Source organism: Nyctereutes procyonoides, unplaced genomic scaffold (assembly GCF_905146905.1).
Source record: "Nyctereutes procyonoides isolate TBG_1078 unplaced genomic scaffold, NYPRO_anot_genome, whole genome shotgun sequence".
Lineage (NCBI taxonomy): Eukaryota > Metazoa > Chordata > Mammalia > Carnivora > Canidae > Nyctereutes > Nyctereutes procyonoides.
In genome coordinates, this window is record NW_026575141.1 from 18,220,831 (window position 1) to 18,243,892 (window position 23,062).

Genomic DNA, 23,062 nt, shown 5'->3' on the forward strand with positions numbered 1-23,062 from the left:
TTTATTGATAGGATTTTTATTGGTAAATGAGGTTTTGAAGTATTTCTAGACTGATTTGCTACAGTACTTTCAAAAAAAGCCTTATGCATTGATTCCATTCCCAGTTAAACAGCACTTTCATCCTTCCACATGTCCAATTCAGGGTCAGATTCACTGTTTAGATGAGATCACTGTGGCCCCGGGGAAGTGGCAAGCAGTTGAAATGGCGGGCTCACAGTGTCTGTGGCATGGGGGTGCAAATTGACCTGCTAGAGCTCGCAGCAAAGAGCTTTGTGGAACACAGTGCCGACCAGCAGTTTCCCTTTATACACAGAGGCCACGGTACTTCCTTGCAACACTGTACCATTGTCTGCATAAACCACTCTAACCTTGGGTTCTTCTGTTAAAATGTTCTGGATTCGGATCACCTAAGCAAAGAAATAATGTTAGCTTAAGATTTCTTTTAAAGTCACTCAAAAACATCACTTTAAAGATGGGTCACTTCTCCATATTAAGAAGCCTGTTGATAAATCAGATTTTGTTCCAAAATTACTCTTTATATAAGACACCGGTCTCCTTATTGCCCAAAATGACAGGTTTTAATCAGCTCATCTTGAAGAGAGATAGACACATAAGCCTGCCAGACTATGGAAGAGGTAGGAGTGAGTAGCCCAGCCTGGGTGTGAGACCCTGAAGAAGGAGGGACTGTGCTAAGTAGGGGGCACAGGGGAGCTGCTAGTAATAGTCGAATGACTGCCATGCTAGAATTCAGACCAGTTTTGTGTATTTATAGATAAGCTAGGAATTTGGATGCTTACACTTAATTCTTGGTTTTTAAATTCTGGCAATTAAAAAAAAATTTCTCTGTACCATACTCAGCTTTTCCTCGGAACTTGAGACTGCAACTCTCAACATATAAGATTTTTAAGTTGAGTCTCCTCCCTCTAGTTGAGCAGAAATAGGATTGTGTCATTTAACAGCAGTGTAATAGGGGCACCTGGGTTGCTCAGTGGTTGAGCATCTGCCTTAGGCTCAGGGCATGAACCTGGGGTCCTGGAATCAAGTCCTACATCAGGCTCCCCACTGGGAGCCTGCTTCTCCCTCTACCTATGTTTCTGCCTTTCTGTGTGTCTCTCACAAATAAATAAATAAAATCTTTAAAAAACAAAACAGCATAGTGGCGTGCAAAGCTGATCACATGGAGTAGCCAATATTTGACTCTTCTGGCAAGTAAAATGGCAATTTCATATAATCCACAGTACTGTAGAGAGCTCCATGTAAGGCAGAGGCCCTGGGGTCATGTTTTGACCTTCACCTTCCCATTTGTTTTTGTTTGTTTGTTTGTTTTTCATTTCTAGAACAAGGTGTATGGGACTGGATTAAGTTTCTTTTCAACTCTAACTTCCTATCATTCTGAAGCCTTTAGGATAAAATACAATGACTGGAAGAAAAGATACTTGTATACAAAAACACCAAATACAGCAGACTATGGGGGGGCAAGTGCGTGTATATAAAGGGTCAATGGGAGCACTGAAAAGGACCTCTTTAAAACAGCTGCCCAGCCCACCTGCATTTGGTGGGGAATCTGCTGAAAGATTCTCTCCCTCCGCCTCTCCCCCCACAAGTGCATGCTCACTCGCTCTCTCTCTTTCTCTCTCTCAAATAAATCTTTAAAAAAAAGATTTTTTAAAAATCTTTTAAAAAAATAAAATAAAAACAGCCAGCCCAAAAAACAGATGTAGTTACTCACTGGGAAATAGGTGACGGTGCACCTGGGCTTAAGTGAGGTTCTTTCTACTAAAAGTCAGTCACTCTTCTGTGGGGCAGCACATTAGATAATAGATTGTTATTACTTTTTTGCTATTCCTTACCAGATCCATCATTAGAAAGGAAGTACTTTTTCCAGAACAGCAAACCAAGTCCATGCTATAGCAAATGGCCCAAGTTCACCAGATGAGCTAACAAGCAGGAACAAATTAGAATCTAACATTCTGCTCTGTTCTGAACAGTGAACACGCCACAGCATACATTTCTTCAATTCTGTTAAGCAAACCATACAGCAACCCTAATAGCTAAGAACCAGTAAAAGTCACAAAGGATTGCCATTAAACATAATCATGATTGTCCTGTAAACCTAGAGAGAAAGGGTATGGAGGGCCATACAGTAATTGGAAATGCACATTTCATTTGGGGTTTTTTAATCTGAGAGACATGAGCATTAATATAATTTTTGTGTGGGTGAGTGGGTGGCAATGAGACTGACTCTTAAAACTAAGCTTTAAAAAGAATACATAGCAGTAAACCATGTCAAAAATTATATCGGTTATTTAATGTAAATAACAAATATAACAAATACATATTGAAAAACTCAAAATAGAAAACCCAAGATGAGGCACAGCAAATGTTCAAATGTCTACAGCAAAGTGAGTTTTAAATTCCTGTTGCACTGCCCAAATAGTCCACTAAATAAAGACCATGAAAATGAATGGAGTCTTTGGGTACTATATCTAAGATGGAAGGAAAGGTCTTTTAAGCCAGAATAATTGCAGTAAGTGACTGATCTTCTCATCCTGCCGGGAAAGTTTGGAGAAGATGGCTCTTTGCACATTAGGACTGCTGCACTATGTTAACCTGTGCGTATATTGACACATGGAAAGAGGGGAGTTAAAGTTAAAAACAGGTAACAAGCAAATGACTAGACCATAGCACTGTGGTACATTCCACTTTTTAAACTCTTTTTTTTTTTTAAGATTTTATTTATTTGACACAGAGAGAGACAGAGCAGGGAAGGAGCTGGAAGGAGCGGCAGAAGGAGAGGGAGAAGCAGGCTCCCCACTGAGCAGGAAGCCTGATGCGGGGCTGGATCCTAGGACCCTGGGATCCTAACCTGAGCCAAAGGCAGATGCTCAACTGACTGAGCCATGCAGGCGACCCTAAACTCTTGTGAATTCCCAAGCTGGAGAAACTCATTACTGAAGTAAGGGCACAGACTCCAGTCCAGTGTTGGCTACCCTGACCGAGCCCCCCACTCTGCTGAAACTCGTACAAAAGTCTGAAGTCTCCTTTGCCTCCCAGTTCTGGGTCAGGGCTGACCAAGGAGCAGCAGCAGCACCACCACCACCAGGGGAATGGAAGGACTGGGAAGAAGGGAGGGAGGGAGGGAGGAAAGGAGGGAGGGAGGGTGTACAAGGCTTCCTCCTTGCAGGGTCCTTACTGGGTGTCGATGCCCCCCAACTAGGGGCCACGTTCCCTTCAGAGGACCCTCTCCCACTCTGCGTCTGATTTCTGGTGACCATCTCATGCCACCCTTGCTAGCCCCAGGGGAATGTGTTATCTTTTGCTCATTCCCTCCGTGCACCCACATCTTTGTATAGAGGGCCCCTATTAAATCCCCTCAAATTATCCAATTTAAATGTACCATCTGTCTCCTGCCTAGACTCTGCCTAAAATGCCTCCCAAAGTCAAACTCCTTTTTAGATCTCATCATTTGGATCATCTATCCGCGTCCTTCCTTCTATTTGCACATATAATTGAGATTTATGTCTCCAACCAGGAAACAGCAGGGAATAAGGTCGCTGAGCTGATTAATTTTTCAAACTAACCTCTGATGCGGGAGGATTCTCCGAGTCATAGAAGAAGATCCTTATGCCATTGGGATGGCATCCAACCCAAAGGTCCCCTGTCACAGGATCCACGGATATGTTATCCACGAGGGTATTAAAGTCCAGGGACTTCCAGGTTAAAACCAAGGAGAGAAGGAAGAAAGGACAGAAAGTAAGAACAATGGAGTGGTGATGGAACAATATATCAGGGAAAGCTATTGTCTTGTCCCCCTTGGTCACCACACTGCTGGTTCCAGGACACGATTTTGCTGCATTTCAATAGCACTCAGGGAATTTCTCTGGCTTTCCAGCTACGCTAGCATTTCACCAGTTGCCAGGACAGATGAGGGAAGGGGAAGATGCAGAAAGCCAAGCAGGATTATTATAAGTCAGATGAAATCATTTGGATTAACATCTGTGCGTGAACCTAAAACTGAGGGAAGAAAAAGGTTTAAGTACAGCATAAAACAGTTCCTTCTAATAAAATGGCATGTGCAAATGATATTTTTATAAGCATTCAGTAAACAACCAGGAAATGTAGATTCATTTTTGATGAGCACATCTCATAGGTTCTTCTTTAGTGGCTAATCATAGGCTATGCAGCCGGAGGAGAAATGATCACCCAGGGTCTCATTTTGCCTTGGATTTGGGGAAAAGTTTCTCCTTTAGTTTTCTGATGTTATTCAACTCCCTGTTCTTCTGCTGTTTATTTTCTAAATATAAGTTGCAAGCATGTGATGACTGCACAGATTGCTGTCGAGGCTTTGTACCAGGATCATAAATAATACGAATGATTCTTAATTCCACCATTCATCATCTTGGCTGCCTTCTACTGGGAAGAAATCACATCTATTTGTTTACCTCTAACTCTCCATTGGAGAAGTAATATCTCCCATGTACCTCAAACAGAGGCCAGCATATCTCAGCGCCCAGAGACCGTGTAATAGCTGGTGGTGACTCACTGCAAAGGCCAGAGTGTGGGCAGACTGTTGCAGCAAACCAGTGCTGCCCTGCCATGTGCTTCCTCCTCAGAATGAGACCCGTCCCCACACATCCATCCATGAAGGGGCTGCAGGGCTCACGCCTCACGGCAGAGCCTCCATGCAGATCCGTCATTCATTCTCACCCTGGAGATAGGCAAGGTCGGCCAAAGGAGGCGGCCAAGCAGACATCCTCGGCCAAAATCAGCTCCAGGCCTTCTCTGTCCCCCCAAACCACCATCTATCACAGTGTCAGACATTCTACGCCGATACTGTAATTTCTTTAGATGAGGAAAATATTTGTCTCAGGGCTCTGCTATTATCTTTGGAAGGGATAATGGCCGATTAGTGAATTTCATGGCGGCTGAAAGCCTACAGAGGAGGTGGGCTGGAGGTGAGAGAACAGAAGGGCACCAAATCTCGGGGTCCCTGATCATTTGACACACAATTACTCTGCAAGCAGCTCAGCTCCGGGAGAGTGGATAGGTAAGTGGCAGGCCTTGCTCCTGCCAACTGGAAAATGCCAGTTCCAGAGGGGCTGACAGGCCAGCAGGGGGCCCTTTTAGGGCCAGCAATGAACTCTTGCCTTGCAAATCTCTGATTCCTAGGGATGTTAACTCACTACAATGCACGCAACATGCATTTCAAGCTTCCACAAAGCCAAGTGGAAAATGTTACATGCCTTGATAAAGGAAACATAATAAATTATTCTCATCGGGAAAAACTGTGTCCTCTGTTAACAAATATCTCAATTTTTAGAAAATTGGAATGCACTGAAGTGGGACTAATTCTTTGGCTGTGTCCTGGAATCTTTTTTTTTTTCTTTTTGTGGAGGAGGGGATTATTTTATTGCAGTAAAATATGCATAACATGAAATATGTCATTTTAAAGTGTACAATTCAGTGACCTGAGTACACTTACAGGGTTGTGCGACCACTACCCCTTATCCATTTCCAGAAACTTTCATCCTCCCAAACAGAAAGTCTGTACTCAGTGGTTCCCCATTCCTCTCTCCACTACGCCCCGGTCTCCCATTTCACTTTCTGTCTATGAGTCTGCTTATTATAGGAACCTCTTATAAGTTGAATCACACATATTTGTCCTTTTGTGTCTGGCTTACTTCACTTCACATCAGGTCTTCGATGTTCATCCATGTGGGAGCATGTATTAGTACTGCATTCTTTTTTAAGGCTGAGTAATATTCCCTTGTATGTCTACACACCACATTTTGACAGGACATAAGCCCACCCATGTCTCATCACAGATTCTAAGATCAGTCTTAGCTTATTTATCAAATTCCTTGACACTCCAAGTATTCATCAATTAACAGGTCTTGATTAATATGATCCTTCCAAAGAAAAAAATAACATTACAGTCACAGGAGTAGACTCAGCTCAATTGTTATGTCAAGAGATGGGCATTACCTGTTGCCAAAAGTGGGAGCCAAACCCAAAATGAGTCCTTGGCAAGATCAGTGTCTTTATCATTGTGCATTGAATATATATATTGGGTTGGGCTCCATTCTTATAAGATTCTTTAACTTTCAATCTATAGAAGTACCTATTGTTATAACCACCATTTGTTTTTATTCTCTCAGCCAGTATGAGTGTGTGAAATTCCATTTTACTTCAGCTAATTCCAAATTTGCCATGCCAACGATTTTTAATGTAGAACATGATACTACATTTGATACTGTTTTGAGATAATTTTCTCAGAATGAAGCCCCTCGTGACAGTACATTGGAAGTCCTGGCAGGAACAGTTCCATGCTTCCTGGTGATAGTGCTTCATGCTGTCAGTGGTTATGGCAAGAGAGCAAGGTCTTATTTGTAAGGGACAGGAAACTACTTTCAGAATCCCCACCTTACTGTTTCGTTCTCTTTCTCCTTTTATACTTTTACCTCCTTTGACCCAACCCTTCAGATCAGATCATAATTGGAGGTAGAAGATAAGCCACTGAAGCGTACCCAGCCCCATCATATTAATTTAATTTAATAAGTCTTTCTTGAGTGCCTACTATGTGTTAGGAACTCTTCCAGGGACAAATAGAAAACACCCCATGTTTCTGGAACTTACACCCTAGTGAAAGAGGTGGACAATAGAAGATAAATAAAATATATGGTATTTAACTTATAAAGCATAAGTAAAATATATAATATTAGTAATGAATGTTGAAGGGAAAATAAAGCCGTGAGGAGAAAGGAAGTGCATGTGTGTACGTTTGTGTGCATGTGTATATGCGTGTTGGAGGAGGTCATCAAGAGGACATGACCACCAGTTGATCCTCAAGCTGGACTCAGGCAATTGAAGGCTCCTTAACCCCTCCCCTGTCCTTGGGATGTACATTCTGCCCACTGTTTCCACAGTTGGGAGCTGTTCCAAGGACATAGCCTTGAGAGAGTAATGTATTATTGAGACCATCTGGACAGTATATGTGGCTGAATCCAGTTAAGACCTCTATGTAAACTTTTAAGATTCTGGTGGGTGGGTGTGGAGATGTACTTGTCTTATGGCTGCTCAAGATAAGCCTCATATGTAATTTCCTTTGCTTATTAAACCTGCCACCTAGCAATCTGGAATGGTCTGCCTTCTTTTATCTCTCCTTGCCCTCTATGTATGAGGAGGGAGCCCTCCCATGAGCAAGGGAGCAGTTCCAGATTGCACCCAGGAAGCTCCCAAGATTACAAACTAACACTTGGTGAGCCAGCCAGGAGACCAAAGAAATGGACTTTAGGAAAGAGGCCTCCTTGGGGGAAATCTTGAGTTGGCCATTGACTTCTATGTGGGGAAGGGTGGCCCACATGTCAGATGCTTGTGAACTGCCACATGAGTCCAGTGATCCCTGAAAATGCCAGCTGATCTAATGCACTACTCAGCCATAACAAAGAATGAGATCTTGTAATTTGCAAAAACATGGATTGACTTAGAGGATATCATGCTAAGTGAACTAAGTCCGACAGAGAAAGACAAACGCCATATAATTTCACTTATATGTGGAAACTAAAAACCAAAACAAATGAAAAAAGAAACAACAGAAACAGACTCGTAAGTACAGAGAACAAACTGGTGGTTGCCAGTGAGGAAGGTGCGGGGGAAGGATAGCAAAAAAGGTACAGGAGATTAAGAGGTACCAACCTCAGATATAAAATAAATAAGTCACAGAAATGAAAAATATAGTCGATAGTATTATAATACTATTGTATTGTGACAGATGGTGACTACACTTGTGATGAGAGTACAGCAATGTACAGAATTTTCCAATCACTATGTTGTACACCTGAAATTAATGTCAACTATACATCAATAATAAGGTTTTTAATAAATAAATTTTTAAAAAAAGAAAGTGAGAAGATGAGTTGAGGTTAGGGAAGGACATGTGGGAGTCTACTACTCTGTAGCTCTGGGCTGGCAGACAAGGTGGGAGAGCAAGACGATAAGTTGGAGACCTTGCATGCCATTTCGAAAAGCTAGGAGGGCGTGAGCTGCTAAGAATTAAGGTCCAAGTGTTGTGACAAAATCTGATTGGGATACAAAGTGGTGGAAGGTCTAGAAAAGTGGGGAGAGTGAAGAAGAAGATGCTATGAAGTGAACGAAAGGCCCCACTCTGTCCAACCCCTAATACAAAGGAAAGCAAAAGCACCACAACAACCCCAGCCCACGGGGCAGCCTCCAATTGGGGAAACATTCTCGAAGAAAGAATGTACTTCCACTGAGCTTATTGATACAGCTGCCAAGTTCCAGCAAAAGGCCAGGGAAAGTATCCAGCATGGTTAGTGCTCCTATGGGATATGGGGGAGATGGCATTTCTCTAGGCAGGAAGCAGAGAAAATGAGCAACATCACCACACACGTGCTCTCCAGCAGCACCTGCATGGCACTCAAAGGTTCAAAGTACTCACCCCCTTATAGATTGGATTGTCCTAGCCTGCTGTGAGGTTTGGCCCAATGAGGGGCACCTCCCTGGGCATATAGAACCCGAGAATCTATAGAGGAGATACACAACAATGCTTAGGGTGTTGGGAATGAGACAGGCAATCTCCACCTCTGTCTTTGAAGGCCCTGATCAGCCACATTCACTGCAAGAGTGAAAAGTAGGATACTCCAATCTGCCCCCAACACCTGTTATGGACACTCATGTCCATGTTGAGCCCAGTTGTGGGACAAGATGTTTATGATGTTTGGCGATCCATTGTTGATCTAGGGAAAACTGACAAATCCCGGGGAATGGTACGGGCCGTGGGAAGGACCTGAGACAGAGAGATCACCCATAGAATCTAAAGGTTATCCCAATAAGCTGTAAAGGTCCAGTAGAAATAATCCAAAAGCAAATGTGGTTTAACCTCATTTAACCGCCTGAGCAGAAAAACGGACAACCCAACACTGTGTTCACTGCCTATGGAAAGCCATAAAATCTGAACAGATTCAGACCTGCTCCATTTGCCCCTTACCATCCCTGACGCCCTGCCTGCTCCCACAGAAGCCTCAGGAATACAGTCCTATTTGGGGTGGGTGCTTCCCACACTCATGTATAGATACAGGCCAGGACTGCCTCCACTTGAGGGCAGTTGAAGAAAATCAGAGGCTTCAAGTTGGACTCACTACTCACTGGTCCTCCAGAAGTGACAGCCCTGTCGGGTAACCCTCAGAAGTTTTCAACACTATCAATGGTTGCAGAGAGCAAATGGTTATATTTAAGAAAGTTCTTTGATGAATTTAGTGTCCCCCCTCACCACCACCACCACCACAAGAACTTGAGGTTTGTCTCTCTCCAATACCAGAGAATATATCGGGCATTGACATTTAACAAGATGAAACTGCAAGCCTCTATCTGGGAGTTCTGACCCTGGGTTAGAGCAATCAAACCAGTGCTGAGGGGAAACACCCCCTGGGATCCAGTTGGCCTGTTGCCCCTGAGTATAATAGTAACTGTCAAACAATAGAAATTGCTTGGGGGCATTAAGAGATAGGAGAAACTAAAAACATGCTGCAGGACATTCTGCAGGCTTTCCTGGAATAGCTGCAAGGGAGAAGACGGTCATGAACCCACAGGAAATTCAAGGCCCAGGAACTGCCATAAGGCTTTTGGAAGTCCTTTGGTTGGGTAAGACATATGTTCCAGAAGCTGTGATTGATAAGGTGCAAGTTTAGCAACCTCTAAGAACTTGAAAGCAGTGCAAACCTTTGTAGGGATTTGGGGGTTTTGGAGGACTTTTATTCCCCATCTGACACCATGTCTCTGTCTCTAATATGGACTGGTTAAGAAAGGACTTTTGTAGTTCTGGGGATCAGGGCATCAAGTCACCCTCGAGAAAGCAGAAATACCAGTGAAGGAGATTAAAGCTCTGGGCATATCCCAAGCAATGGGCTGCTATTTGAGTTAGATGTGTCTGTGACTTTAGAAGGTATGGGTTGGGCACTGTGGTGGGCATAACAGAAGGGCAGAGGACCCCAAGATTTTGGTTCCAGCTCTGGAAGGGGACAGAAACTCTGTATGCTCCATAGAGCAACAGCTCTAGCAGTATATGCAGTACTGCTCCAAGTGGAGCCTCTCAGGAAGGAAGAGTATATCAAAGTAGGAACTTCCTTTCCTATCAAGGGGTGGGCCAAGAACATGTTCTATCCATGCATCTCTGCCATGGCTCAAACCCCCATGTTCACAAAGTGGCATTCCTATCTGCTGCATGGGAGCACCCTGGCCACTGTTTCTAGAAATGCAGGCACTACTAGGCTCTGTAGAGTATGTAAATCATCCAGATTCCTCCCCGTCCCTGCCCCCCTTCCGTGGCAGTCCTTGCAGCCTCTAGAGACGGAGTAGGGGATGGATCTAATCAAGGGAATCAATCAACAGAAACTGCAGTTGCTATTCAGCCCAACACTGACACCATCTGGATGGAAGCAGGAAGACAAGGCAGCGGCCAATGGGCTGAACTCAGGGCTGTTTGTCTGGTGATCACTCCTGAGCCCTGACATAATCCTTTGCATTGACAGTTGGGCGGTTCTAAAGGGATTAATTCTATGGTTTGGGCAGTGGCAAGCCAAGAGGAGGATGATAGTGAATGAGCCCCACTGGGGTCAGGATATATGGAAAAACATTTGAGTCTGCCTGCAAGAACCTGAGACAGTCCTCACTGTCTTCCCCATTCCAGCTCATAAAGGATTGACCTTCTCTGGCAATCAGGAAGCTGATGTCATAGTTTGGGGATAAGTTCTAGCAACAAACTCTTTAGTAGATACAGAGATTGGGTGCATAAAAAGAGTAGCCACCCCAATATGCCTGGTGGGAGGACATATTTCCAGGGATGCTCTATTGTCCTCAAAATACAGTGACTTGGCCAATATAGTAACAGCATGCCCTATGTGTTTTAAACAATACCCATGGCAACTGCCAAGGCAACTGCCAAAGGGAGATTAAAAAATCTGAGGCCATCCACTGGGATTGGCAAAGCCCTGACCAAATTCATCCAGCAAGCCTTAAATGGTAGCCAATGAAGCCTGTCCTTACTGGACACTGAAATGTCTCTAATAATAAAAGCTGTCCTCCAAAATAGGATGGCCTTGAACACTATTACCGCCTCTTTGCCATTATGCAAACAGAATATTGTGTGTTCATACCTGATGAGTCTGCTAACATGTCCCCTTTATTAAATCACTTGAGGACACAAGTGAATGCCTGGAGTGATCTGACTCTCAGCTTAAGGGACTTCATAAATCAGTGGTTCAGATCATGGGGCTCTTGGATGAAAAAAAATTGTCATCGAGTTTGGGAATCATTGCCATAATCTGTGTTTCCTCTTGCCTGTGCCTGTATCGTTGCTATGGTATCTGCCTCCAGTGTAGCCAGATAGCCACTAAACCAGCTGCCTCCATGCTAGTGAACCCCCTTGCTGACTGCTCAGGGCACACGGCGGAAGAGGGGGTTATATGAGATTGTAAGAGCTGTCACATGGGATGGAGTACTGGAGGAGGTCACTGAGAGGACGTGACCACTGGCTGAACCTCAAGCTGGACCTGGACAAGGGAAGGCTCCTCATCCCCTTCCCTGTCCTTTGAAGAGTAGGTTCTGCCCACTGTTCACACAGTGGGAGCCATTCAGAGGACACAGCCTTGACAGAGTAAGGTGCTGTTGAGCCCAACTGGTCAGTATATGTGACAGCACCCCCATTAAGGCCTCTAGACAAACTGCTATGATTCTGGTGGGCAGGTGCATGCAGAGAGCTACTCGTCCTGCAGCTGCCCAAGACAAGCCAAGTAAATAAGTTCCTTTGTCTATTAAACCTGCCAGCTACCAATCTGGAGCGGCCTGCGTCTTTCTCGGTCTCTCTCTGCCCTCAGTGTAGGGAGGCAGGGCAATAGGGTGGTTCGGATTGGACCAGAAGGCCTCCCCTCCCCCAGGATGCAAACTCTCCCTTTGTGTGTGTGTGTGTGTGTGTGTGTGTGTGTGTGTGTGTGTGTGTAGCTGGGGGTGGGGGGCAGAGTTGCAAGCTTAGATTAGGTAAAGCCAGGGAAGGCCTCGCTGAGGTGACATTTGAGTGGAAATGGAAGGATATGAAGGAGAGAGCCACAGAGGTCTGGAGGAAGGTCATTGGAGCAGAGGGAAGAGTGGCCCACCTGAGGCGGGGCCCCACCTGGTGAGCTGAGGGACAGGTAGGCTCAGGAGGGAGAGTGTGCGCTGGAGACAAAGGTGGCAAAGTGATGCGCTGCACAGGTGCGGGGTGGCCACTGGGAGTCCTTGATACTTTATTGGGCTTTATATTATATTTATATTATTTCTAAATATTGTGGAGAGCGCTGTCATATGAAACACCAGTGGAGGTGATTTCTTGGCTCTTTCATCCACATGGAGGGAAACATGAAAGAGAGAGAGAAAGGGAAGGAAGGGAGGGAGGGAGGGAGGGAAGCCAGCAGGGAAGGAGGAAAGGAAGGGAAGCTGAACAATACAACGCCAAACTGAGAATTCACTAGGGCAGAAAGAAGTTTCAGAGGTGAGGTACTTGGTTTGCTGCTTCCCACTCTGCAGCTGCATAAAAGTGAACAACAAACACACACGATGCTGTTGACTCTTAATAAAGAAATGAAAAATTGGTTCTCACCCACTCCAATTAGACAATCCTTTCTTGCTCACTTTTAATTTCACAAATCAATTAGAATCTAATTATCACTCTGCAAACGTATAGTGTTAATACATCTTACCTTCAATGGAGTTAAAGTCCAATTAGCGTGCTTTTCATACACATGAATCTTATGAGCCAGCAATTCAGATATATAGACATACCTTCAAAGAAAAAAGAGCTACATCAAAGCACTTGAAGTAATACGACTCAGAAGGTTATGGTGAAGTTGTAAGAACTCTTCCTAGGAAAGAACTTTGCTTAGAGACTGGAAAATGGAGCCCTTCTCAAAGCACGCCCAATTCCAACAACAACAACAAAAAAAAAAATCTTGAGTTTACAGTACACAAGGAGTTTTAATTTTTGAAAAGTTATTTCTAAAGATAGGAACCTAGTTGTCCTTGATTAGAAGGGAGGAAACTTAGCCCTAGTACCAGCTCTTAAATCTGGAAGCAAAATATATTACACTACTTCTCTTAGTTTGCCAGATTGTGCATCTCAGGGGATAGTGAGTTCTCTGGGGCAGGCTGCGGGAAAGCCCTTTGACAACCAAGCCTCTGTTGTAAGTGAGGGAAAGTATGAGAAGACAAGATGCTTGGCCTGGATATAAGAGAAGTCTTCCTCCCCTCTCACCCTGAGTCTGGTCCTGACTTTGAGCATTTAGTATTTTGCAGGCAACGCAATGCCCCACTTATCATAAAGAAATGTATGTGGTCAGTGCGTCCCAGGACAAAAAGAAAAATAACTACTAATTATCTGCTACTTGGAAGACCAGGAGATGCTATAAATAATTGAAAGCTGCCCTCTAAATATGTTATTAACTTTCTGAAATCTGTGATGATAGAAGATGAGTAAGGATCTATATGATGGATACATGGCTTTTGTATATAGACAATGTTACCCCAAGTGTGATCCCCAGACCAGTGTTGCTCTGTGAATTGTTTCAGGGCCATCATCAAGGAATAATGTAAATCAACTACATCATAAAGCACACTGCCTAGTTAGGCTGACTTTTCTCCAATAGTAACACTTTCTTGATGAAGAAAGCAGTGTCTTGATTTACATTTTGGTGCAAGCTCTTTATTTTGTCACAAACCAGGACTACTGAGATATGTAACTACATGCTGTTTATCTTATTATGCACTCAAAAATCTTCCCTCAAAGCAAAGCTATTTAGTAATACTAAATGTTTATCACAGTTCCCCTTCTTGATATATACATCCCTGCCAAAAACTTTCAAAGAATATGCCTACACAAAATAGAAAATTTTGATTTGATACATTTTATACCCTGAAAAATTAAGATATTTTAACATTTTTCCTAATTTCCTCTTACCAGGATAACATGTTAGAACGCACATGTTATTTAGAAGATGAGTATGTTCTAAATATATCTAGCAAGAATCTGGGGGAAATGCATGACATTTTAAAGAGGTCACATACTTGCCGTCAGGTGAAATGTTGATTCCATTAGCAAAATCAAATCCGCCTGCCATCACTTGAACTTCAGTTGGACTATAGTAAACAACATAAGACCACGCTAAACCCAAATAGAGCTCCCAGGATTTCAAGTAGACATCAGTAAAATAGTGATCATTTGTGGCGTAAAAGTGCTCAGGTCCCACAGCAACAATATCATTTAAACTGCAAATTCAAACACATATATGTGATATATACAGGTGAAGGTATTGTACGTCACAGGATTTTGCATTGATTAGCATTCATTAATGACTGTCCCTAAAATGAAGATGCGGGATGAAGCTTTTACTGTCGCAGTTATGGTACAGAATTAAAATGACATCAATCCCACATGTATAATCCTCAAAGACAAAGTTACTCTAAAAAGCCCTAAAAGGTTCTTATAGCAGTGTAACATAAAAATCCTATTAACTGTATCTGAAAAATAGTGCTGTGGGGTGTGCGTGTGTGTGTATGTGGATATACTAAATTCAGTAGACATTAAATTAAGCCAGAAATCATTATCAGGGCAGAATTTATTCATGTTCATATAGCACTCACTCTCATATAGAACAGTCTGGAACATTATCAGGCAGTGGGAGGGATAAACACTGGCAATCTTGAGACTTGTATTTCAGTTAAAGCTCTGCCACTATTAGCTGTGCAATTTAGGCAAATCAATCATTTCACATGTCAGGGCCTCAGTTTCCTTATCTGTAAAAGGAGGATAGGATGGACTGCTCTTTCGGTCTTAAAAGATCACTTCTGGCCTTAAAGTTTCATGGTTCTTAACTGAGGAAAATGTCCATGGACAAGAATGCTCAGGAACAGGATGGTGCTTTGGCATATTTTCTTTCTGATTTTGATTCTCTCTCCGTTACTGAAAATCTAAGATATATGAGTCTATTTTTCTGCTTTAATAGGTACAACAGTGAACACATAAGTGAGTCATTCTGTGCTGATGGAGGTGACAGAAGTTCCCCAGGGCCATTATCTGCGAGAGAATTATCTCTGCTCCGTTGCAGAGGGCTGCATGGCCAGCACATCAGCTCTGATGCAGCTCTGGGCTCCTGGGCCGGTTAGAAAAGCATACAGAGTCTCAGTTTTCTCATCTGTAAAGAGAGGTTAAACAATTTTCCCAAAGTCATACAGCTCATTAGTATAAGACTAAGGGTTATAATCTTAATTCGGGGAGTCTCAGTGGAAATCACAATAAGACAATGCCTGCTGTGTGCTTTGTAGAAAGCCTGCCACTTGCTGAATCTTCCATCAATGGTGGCCACGATCATGACATGAGAAAAAAGGTCTAGGAATTTAGGGTTAGTGTGTACAGGCTCCAGGCATGAACCTCTTCTCTCTCTCTCTCTCTCTCTCTCTCTTTTAAGAGTAAATTTCCAAAATGAGTATACTTTCCAAATCATTTGCATGTGTTCATAAAAAAGAGCAGAGGAATGTTTCAGAGTAACAGCTTTGAAGTCTTATAGACCCCATTTGTTTTTTGTTTGTTTGTTTGTTTTTAAAGATTTTATTTATTTATTCATGAGAGACACAGAGAGAAAGAGAGGCAGAGACACAGGCAGAGGGAGAAGCAGACTCCATGCAAGAGCCTGACGTGGGACTCAATCTCGTGACTCCAGGATCACGCCCTGAGCTGAAGGCAGATGCTCAAGCACTGAGCCACCCAGGGATTCCATAGACCCCATTTGAATGCTGACGTAGTTTGCTATTGTCTGTGGTGCCACAGCATGTCACTGACATCTATACCTCAGTTTCCCCTCTGTTCTTTTGTGACGTTAAGGTAAATAAAATGAAAGAAGAACACAAAGACCTTGGCACTATGCCTGGCATACAGGAGATGATCAATCATGACCACTGTGTTATCGTTAATACTATACTTCAATTGTGATAGGTTAGTAATAGGAATATTAATGCTATAAACAACAATATCAACAACCATTAAATACAAAGCAGAACATCTACATGGCTAGTCCTTTGTTGGGAGAGCAGAATTCTAGTTAATTGTGGCATGATGGTTTTTTTCAGTTTGGTTCTACATTGCCAAAGACAAATATTTTTGCAAATTTCTCAGAAAAAAATACTCTGACGCTGGGAATCTGGACAAGTATGAAACTTCCAAGACTAATTGTGAAACAAATAAAATAAGCTTTCACTATTTCATAGTGGCTTAGAGCAGCGGCTTCAGCCTCAAGCTACCAGGGTTAAAAATCCCAGCTATATCATTTTATTGATGGCATCATCTGGGACAAGTTAAATACTCCAGGCTTCAGAGTTGGTGTTTTTTTAAATCCAAAATGACATAATAATAACACCTAATTAAGAAGATATTCATAAAAAGATAATAAAGTAATCAGTTTAAATTGTTTATTGTAGCACCTAACTTACAGTTAAAACTCATTGTTACCATCACAATTATTACAAGTACGATTATTATTAGCTCAGCTTCTCCGTTCTATATACTTTTCCCTAATTTAGACTTTGGTATGTGGCCCATGTGCCAGACATTCAGTATCCTCATTCTCTTTCCAAAATACATTTGTTGAGTGAATGTATAAATAAACTGTTCCACCAAAAGCTGTTCTCTGAATTTTCACTCATCCTAGGGATGCAGAAGACTTGGGCCATACAGTTCCTATTTAGCTACTAATTAGTTGATTGACCTTCATCCAGTAACTCAGTTTTTCTCCAATTTCAGTTGTTCCATCTTCAAAACCACCAGGTAAGAAAAGAGAGGAGGTGGTCCAGTGAACAGTGAGTGCATACTATGTGCCAGGCACTCTGCTAGGTCCTTGCATGTAAATAACACACGAATTAAAAGAAATCTAGATTTACAAATACCGAGGTAGTCCAATGCTGTTAATTCAAATAAAGATTGGGATTCTAGAAAATCTTAATGATTAGGAGATAAAGATTGTTTGGGAAGACCGTGTCAGAATCTTGTTCCAAATACATCACTAGCCTCACAAACCATATCCTAAGGTAAGTGAGGAAATTGATTTTGTGTTGGGTTGATGGGGATCAGGGATCCCTGGGTGTTTTCCTTTTCTTTGTGTTATGTTGTCAAGAAGCCTAGGAGTAGAGCTGAGTGTTAACTGCAACTACATAAATCACGTGAGGCCAGAGTAAGGGCAGTTCGGGGAGTTCTTAGAGGCACCAGGTCTCAGAAACATCTAAGATTCTATTTTTTCAATACAAAAGTAAATAAATAAATGAATAAAGAAGCAAGCTCATGATGTAGAATTTGTCTGGGAAACTGGTTTGGGTTTGAAATACAAAGTCTGGTTTGGGAGAAGAACAGAGTTATGTCCTAATGACAGCTCGAATGGACATTCTGAGGTCGGGAGCCATAAGTCAGCACCCAGGCAACCTGGGAAATGACAGAGGAAGAGAATGGGTTTTCTCTCAGGCATTTGAGTCCTCGAAAGTATCTGCAGAACACCTGGAGGAGTTTGTGATGATTTGAAAGGAGAGCTGACCAGGTATTATCCCCATTCCCACTCTGGCTAAATGGAGAAACTAAAGGTGGATTAACCATCCACAGGTGTTAAAGGAAAATAGAAATATATAGCTCAGTACTTAGGCAGAAGTTTGTGTCTGATGGTTTTCAAATGCAAAAGTGATTTTTCTTCTTCTTGAAACTTAAACACCTCAACTGTGGACTTAAAATCTGGATGGTTCACCACCAGCAGGTACACAGTATTATCTGCGAAGAGATTAAAAACAAAAATCGAAACATTAACTGAGCTCTCAGCTGTCAGCCCTGTCTCCAAAAAGCAATTTCAACCCACCTCCAACTAGTACTTAGGGTGTCAGGCAGATGGAATATTTTCATCTTCTTGTAGAAAGAAGCACTTGTGATTGCTCCAAAGAAAAAGAAATGGCTCAAGGAAGAACCAGTGACACTCCCTAAACACCTCCAAACTCCACAGGGGGGAAAATCCTCAACTAAAGAATGAGCAACGCTTGACACTAAAACTCAAAAGAGCTTGTTAAGCTTTCTATTGCAAATGGTCTCAGCAAGATGCAGAGTTGAGATAAAAGAGATAAAAGATGTGGAGAACACGGACATGAGAAGGTGTGGTCAGGTATAATTCACACAGTGTAAAATGATAAATTCCATAAAAAGAACACCTGAGAGATGCTATCAGAGGGAAGCAGCTTCCATGAGTCAGTACAGCTTTAAGGCATAAAAGAGACCAATCTAAGTGGTTAAGAAGGTGTGATTAGAGTTGGCAAGTGAAGTTAGATTATTACAGTCTTTGCTTTAAGAAGCAGAAATCTTTGGAAACTTTGATATGGCCAAATTGGTGTTTAAAGAAAAACAATGCAAAGTGTAGTAGGTTGAACTGAAGATATTTAAACAGAGAAGCAACCAGGAGGCTTCTGGTAGTTAAGCCACTGAACAAACAAGTGTTTATTTTGACTGGTATTAAGTGCTACAAAGGGAAAATCACATGAGATAAAGGAATGAGGAGTAATAAGCTGTTTTCTTCATGACGGGGAAGGTCTGATGAAGTGATGTTAAAGCAGAAACCTAAATGATAGAGGAGACCAAGCCACGTGAGTATCTGGAAAAAGAGCATTCCCAGGTGAGGGAAGAGAGTATACCAAGGGCCTGAGGCAGGAGCTTTCTTGGTACATCTCTTAATAGTGAGGTTGTGGATGGAGTAGAGTGAATGAAAGAAAGAGTAGGAAGCCTGCAGCCATAAAGGTAGAAAGGAAGGCCAGTCTTGTTAGGGCTTAGGGTGAGGATCCAGGGCTTACTCACTGGGCCTTGGAGCAGCAGTAAACCAGGTGTGTGGGGAGAAGGGACTGGGCCAGAGGGATCGTGCTGACAAGTGGCAGGAAAGTATATAGGAACATTTGACCAGAAGTATCAAAAGCCCTTGATGATGGCTGAGGAATGAAAAATTAAACATAAGTGAGCACTGAAACCCAGATCCATGTTTTGTACAGCAGATTCTACCTCTAGGTCTTTATCCTAAGGAAACATTCACAGTAGATATATATACAAGAATGTTTATTTTGGCATTGTTTGCAATGAGCATAAAGGCAGAAACAGACTGAATATCCATCAACAGAAGAACTACATTACTGCACTCCCATGCATCTGAATCCTAAACAGCCATTGCAAAGGAGCTCTAAATATACTGTCGTAGGAAGGAGTCCATAATGTAATGTTAAATGTGAAAGCACTTTACAGAAGGGTACTCCCTTTTATTTTTAAAATGTACACATACCCAACTGTTTTAAAATAAAATATAATGTTGATAAATGGGTGTGGAGATCACTGAAAGGGAACTATATAAGTTTATATAAAAGAAGAGATGTCATAGGGTAGAAAGGTAAGGAAGGAAAGATAAAAGGATGGAAAATCAGTTTTCAACATGTTGAGTTTAAAGCAGCTAGAGGAGAGGAACTCAAATAGAATAATCTAGTAAGCTTGAAGGAATGGAACTGAAGAGCTGATTAAAAAAAAAGAATACCCCATTAATAAAATACTCCCAGAAAGTAGGCACAGCTAACGGGTATGACTTGGTTGAACTTTCTGAAATAGAGCAAATAAGGAGGAGGCAAAAGATCAGGCTTTTGGGGAATGTCCAGAAAATTTGAAACGAGTGACAAAACAGTGAACAGGAAGAGAAGCCTGCAGTTGGATCTGAACTATGATAGATTAGTATATTGGAATATCAGGGAGGAGCAATTTACTTGAAGGAGAAAATGGTCAACAGCATAAATGAGGTGGAAGAAAGAAGGAGGGAAGAAAGAAGGAGGGAAGAAAGGAAAGAAGGGAGGGAGGGGGTGGGAGGGCAGGTGAGCTGCGAGAGAGAAGGTTTGTTAATAAGGGCATTGCTGATGACTTTCAAGGCAGCAGTTTTAGTCACCCACAATGGGGTAAGTCTGGAAGAAAGACGGAAGGAGCGACTGCTGAGAAGATGGAGGCCATGACTATAGATGCAGTTCTCAACCCCAACTTTACATTCTATCAGCTGGAGAACTTCTAACAAGTCCTGCCACCCAGAGCTTCCTCAGACTGATTGAATCAGAATATTTGGGCCTGGGATCTGGTCATTAGGTTTTTTAAAACTCCCCACTGTTAAAAACCACTAAACAAACTTGGTGAAGTTGCAGGATACAAAATCAATACACGAAATCTGTTACATTTCTATACACTAATAGTGAACTATCAGAAAGAGAAATAAAATAATCCCATTTACAAATGCATCAAAAAGAATAAAATACTTAGGAATAAATTTAAACAAGGAAGTGAAAGACCTATATATTGAAAACTATATGACATTAGTGAAAGAAATTGAAGAAAATACAAACATTTGGAAAGCTATTGAATGCTTATGAAATGGAAGAATGTTGTTAAAATGTCTATACAGCAATCTATAGATTAATTGCAATCCCTATCCAAATTCCAATGGCATTTCTCACAGAAATAAAACACATAACCTGGAAATTTGTATGAAACCATACACACACACAAAAACCCAAACCAAGTCAATCTTGAACTCCTTGCTTTCTAACTATATTACAAAGCTATAGAAATTCAAACAGTGTGATACTGGCATAAAAACAGACACATAGATCAGTGGAACAGAATAGAAAGCCCAGAAATAAACTCATAAAATGACACATATATAATTAATTATATGTGTGTATAATTAAATTAACCTATGACAAAGAAGCCAAGAATATAGAATATAGCATAGGGAAAGTCCAGTTTCTTCAATAAATCATGTTGGGAAAACTGGACAGCCACATATAAAAGAATGAAACTCAAACACTATTTTATATCATACACAGAGGTTAACTCAAAGTAGATTAAAGACTTGAATAGAGGACCTGAAACCATAAAACTACTAGAAGAAAACATAGGCAGTAAGTTATTTGACATAGATCTTGCTGATGATCCCTTTAAATCTGACACCAAAAGCAAAAGCAACAAAAGTAAAATCAAAGTTAACTACATCAAACTAAAAAGCTTCTGCACAGCAAAGGAAACCATCAACAAAATGAAAAGGCAACCTACTGAATGGAAACAAATATTTGCAAATTATAGATCTGATTAAGGAGCTAATATCCAAAATATAAAAAGAACTCATATAGAAAAACAATCCAAAAAAATCTGATTTTAGAATAGGCAGAAGAAGGGCACCTGGGTGGCTCATTGATTAAGTGTCCTTCTCTTGATTTTGGCTCAGGTCATGACCCCAGGGTCCTGGGATTGAGCCCCGTGTTGGGCTCTGTGCTCAGGGAGGAGTCTGCTTAAGGATTTTTCTCTCTCTTCCTTTGCCTCTCCCCTGACTCATGATGTCTCTCTCTCTCTCTCTCTCTCTCTCTCTCTCTCTCCCTCTCCCTCTCTCTCTCTCTCTCTCTCAAATAAATAAATAAATAAATAAATAAATAAATAAATCTTAAAAAGCAAAATAAAATAAGTAGAAGATCTGAAAAGATGTTTTCCCAAAGAAGACATACAGATAGCCAATAGGTACAAGAAAAGATGCTCACATTCATTAATCATCAGGGCAATGCAAATCAAAACCACAACAAGATACCAGCTCACACTGTTAGAATCGCTATTATTAAAAACACAAGAAATAACAAGTGTTGGCAAGGATGTGGAGAACAAGGAACCCTCATGCTCTGTTGTTGGGAATGCAAACTGGAGCATGAAAAACACTACAGAGTTTCCTTGAAAAATTAAAAATAGAACTACCATACAATCCAATAATTCCATTTTGGGTACTGATCCAAAGAAAACTAAAACACCAGCTTGAAAAGATATATGCTCCCCCATGTTCACTGCAGTCTTATTTACAGTCATCAAGACATGGAAACAACCGAAGTGTCTATGAATGGATGAATAAATACACACATACAGAAACACACAGAGGAATATGTTCAGCCATAAAAAAAGAACAAAATCCTGCCATTTGTGACAAAATGGATGGGCCTCATGGGCACTATGCTAAGTGATATAAATCACAGAAAAACTAAAGCATGCGATCTCTTTTTATATGTAGAATTAAATCCTAAAAGGAAAATACAAAATTCATAGATTGGTGGTTGCCAGAGGCAGGGAGTGGAGGGCTGGAGAAACAAGGGGTCACAAGGTAAAAAGAAAAAAAAATGCAATTGATGTCAAATCCCACAGGGGTTTCTGTGTGCAGCTGGGGTTGAGAATTCATGTAGAGACCAAGGAAATGGCTACAAGTACAAAGGAAGAAATGGGAGGAAGGCATAATGGATGCGGGTAATATGTTGATAGTTTTGAGATGTAAAGTAGTGTGCAGACAAAACAGAGGAACTAGTGGACAGAAAGACACTGAAGCTGACAGGGCTGAGAGAAAACTGGCCACAGCAACTTTCTGTCAGTGGATATAGGCATTGGCAGATGCCTTCAGTCAGAAAAATCTATCCCTATAAATTCCCAGATCCATAAAATTGTTCAAAATGGAAAACCCATAATGATCAGGGCTAAAGATTATTGCTGTAGTAATTATAGGGATAATGTGAATGTTGGTATTTTTAAAAATAAGTGCTTTACAAATCTTAAGTATTTTAGCATACTCAAGCATCAGAGTGGTTATGTTTCATTAACACAAGGGATACGTTTAACAGAACAGTAACATTAATCATGATTAAACTTTAGTTGAATGAGAGAAAATAATTCACTTTTAAACATTTTTTAAAATTTGGTTTTGTTTTTATTTTTTTAAGATTTATTTATTTATTTATTTATTTATTTATTTATTTATTCATACATTCATTCATTCATGAGAGACACACAGAAAGAGGCAGAGACATAGGCAGAGGGAGAAGCAGGCTCCCTACAGGGAGCCCGATGTGAGACTTGATCCCAGGACCCAGGAATTACTACCTGAACCGAAGGGAGGTGCTCAATCACTGA

The 23,062-nt window shown here is 41.5% G+C and overlaps 1 protein-coding gene across 1 annotated transcript in view; it reads right to left on the reverse strand.

Moving 5' to 3' along the window:
- Window positions 1-23,062, reverse strand: part of PON1 (paraoxonase 1) — a 35,696-nt gene continuing 12,634 nt past the window's right edge. Inside the window, exons 5-9 of the mRNA XM_055307622.1 lie at window positions 17,719-17,845; window positions 14,110-14,310; window positions 12,750-12,831; window positions 3,582-3,710; window positions 1-407 (exon numbers count right to left, since the gene is read on the reverse strand). Coding sequence (XP_055163597.1) covers window positions 249-407; window positions 3,582-3,710; window positions 12,750-12,831; window positions 14,110-14,310; window positions 17,719-17,845 — 698 coding nt within the window. The 3' untranslated portion in view covers window positions 1-248. The remainder of the gene's footprint in view (window positions 408-3,581; window positions 3,711-12,749; window positions 12,832-14,109; window positions 14,311-17,718; window positions 17,846-23,062) is intronic.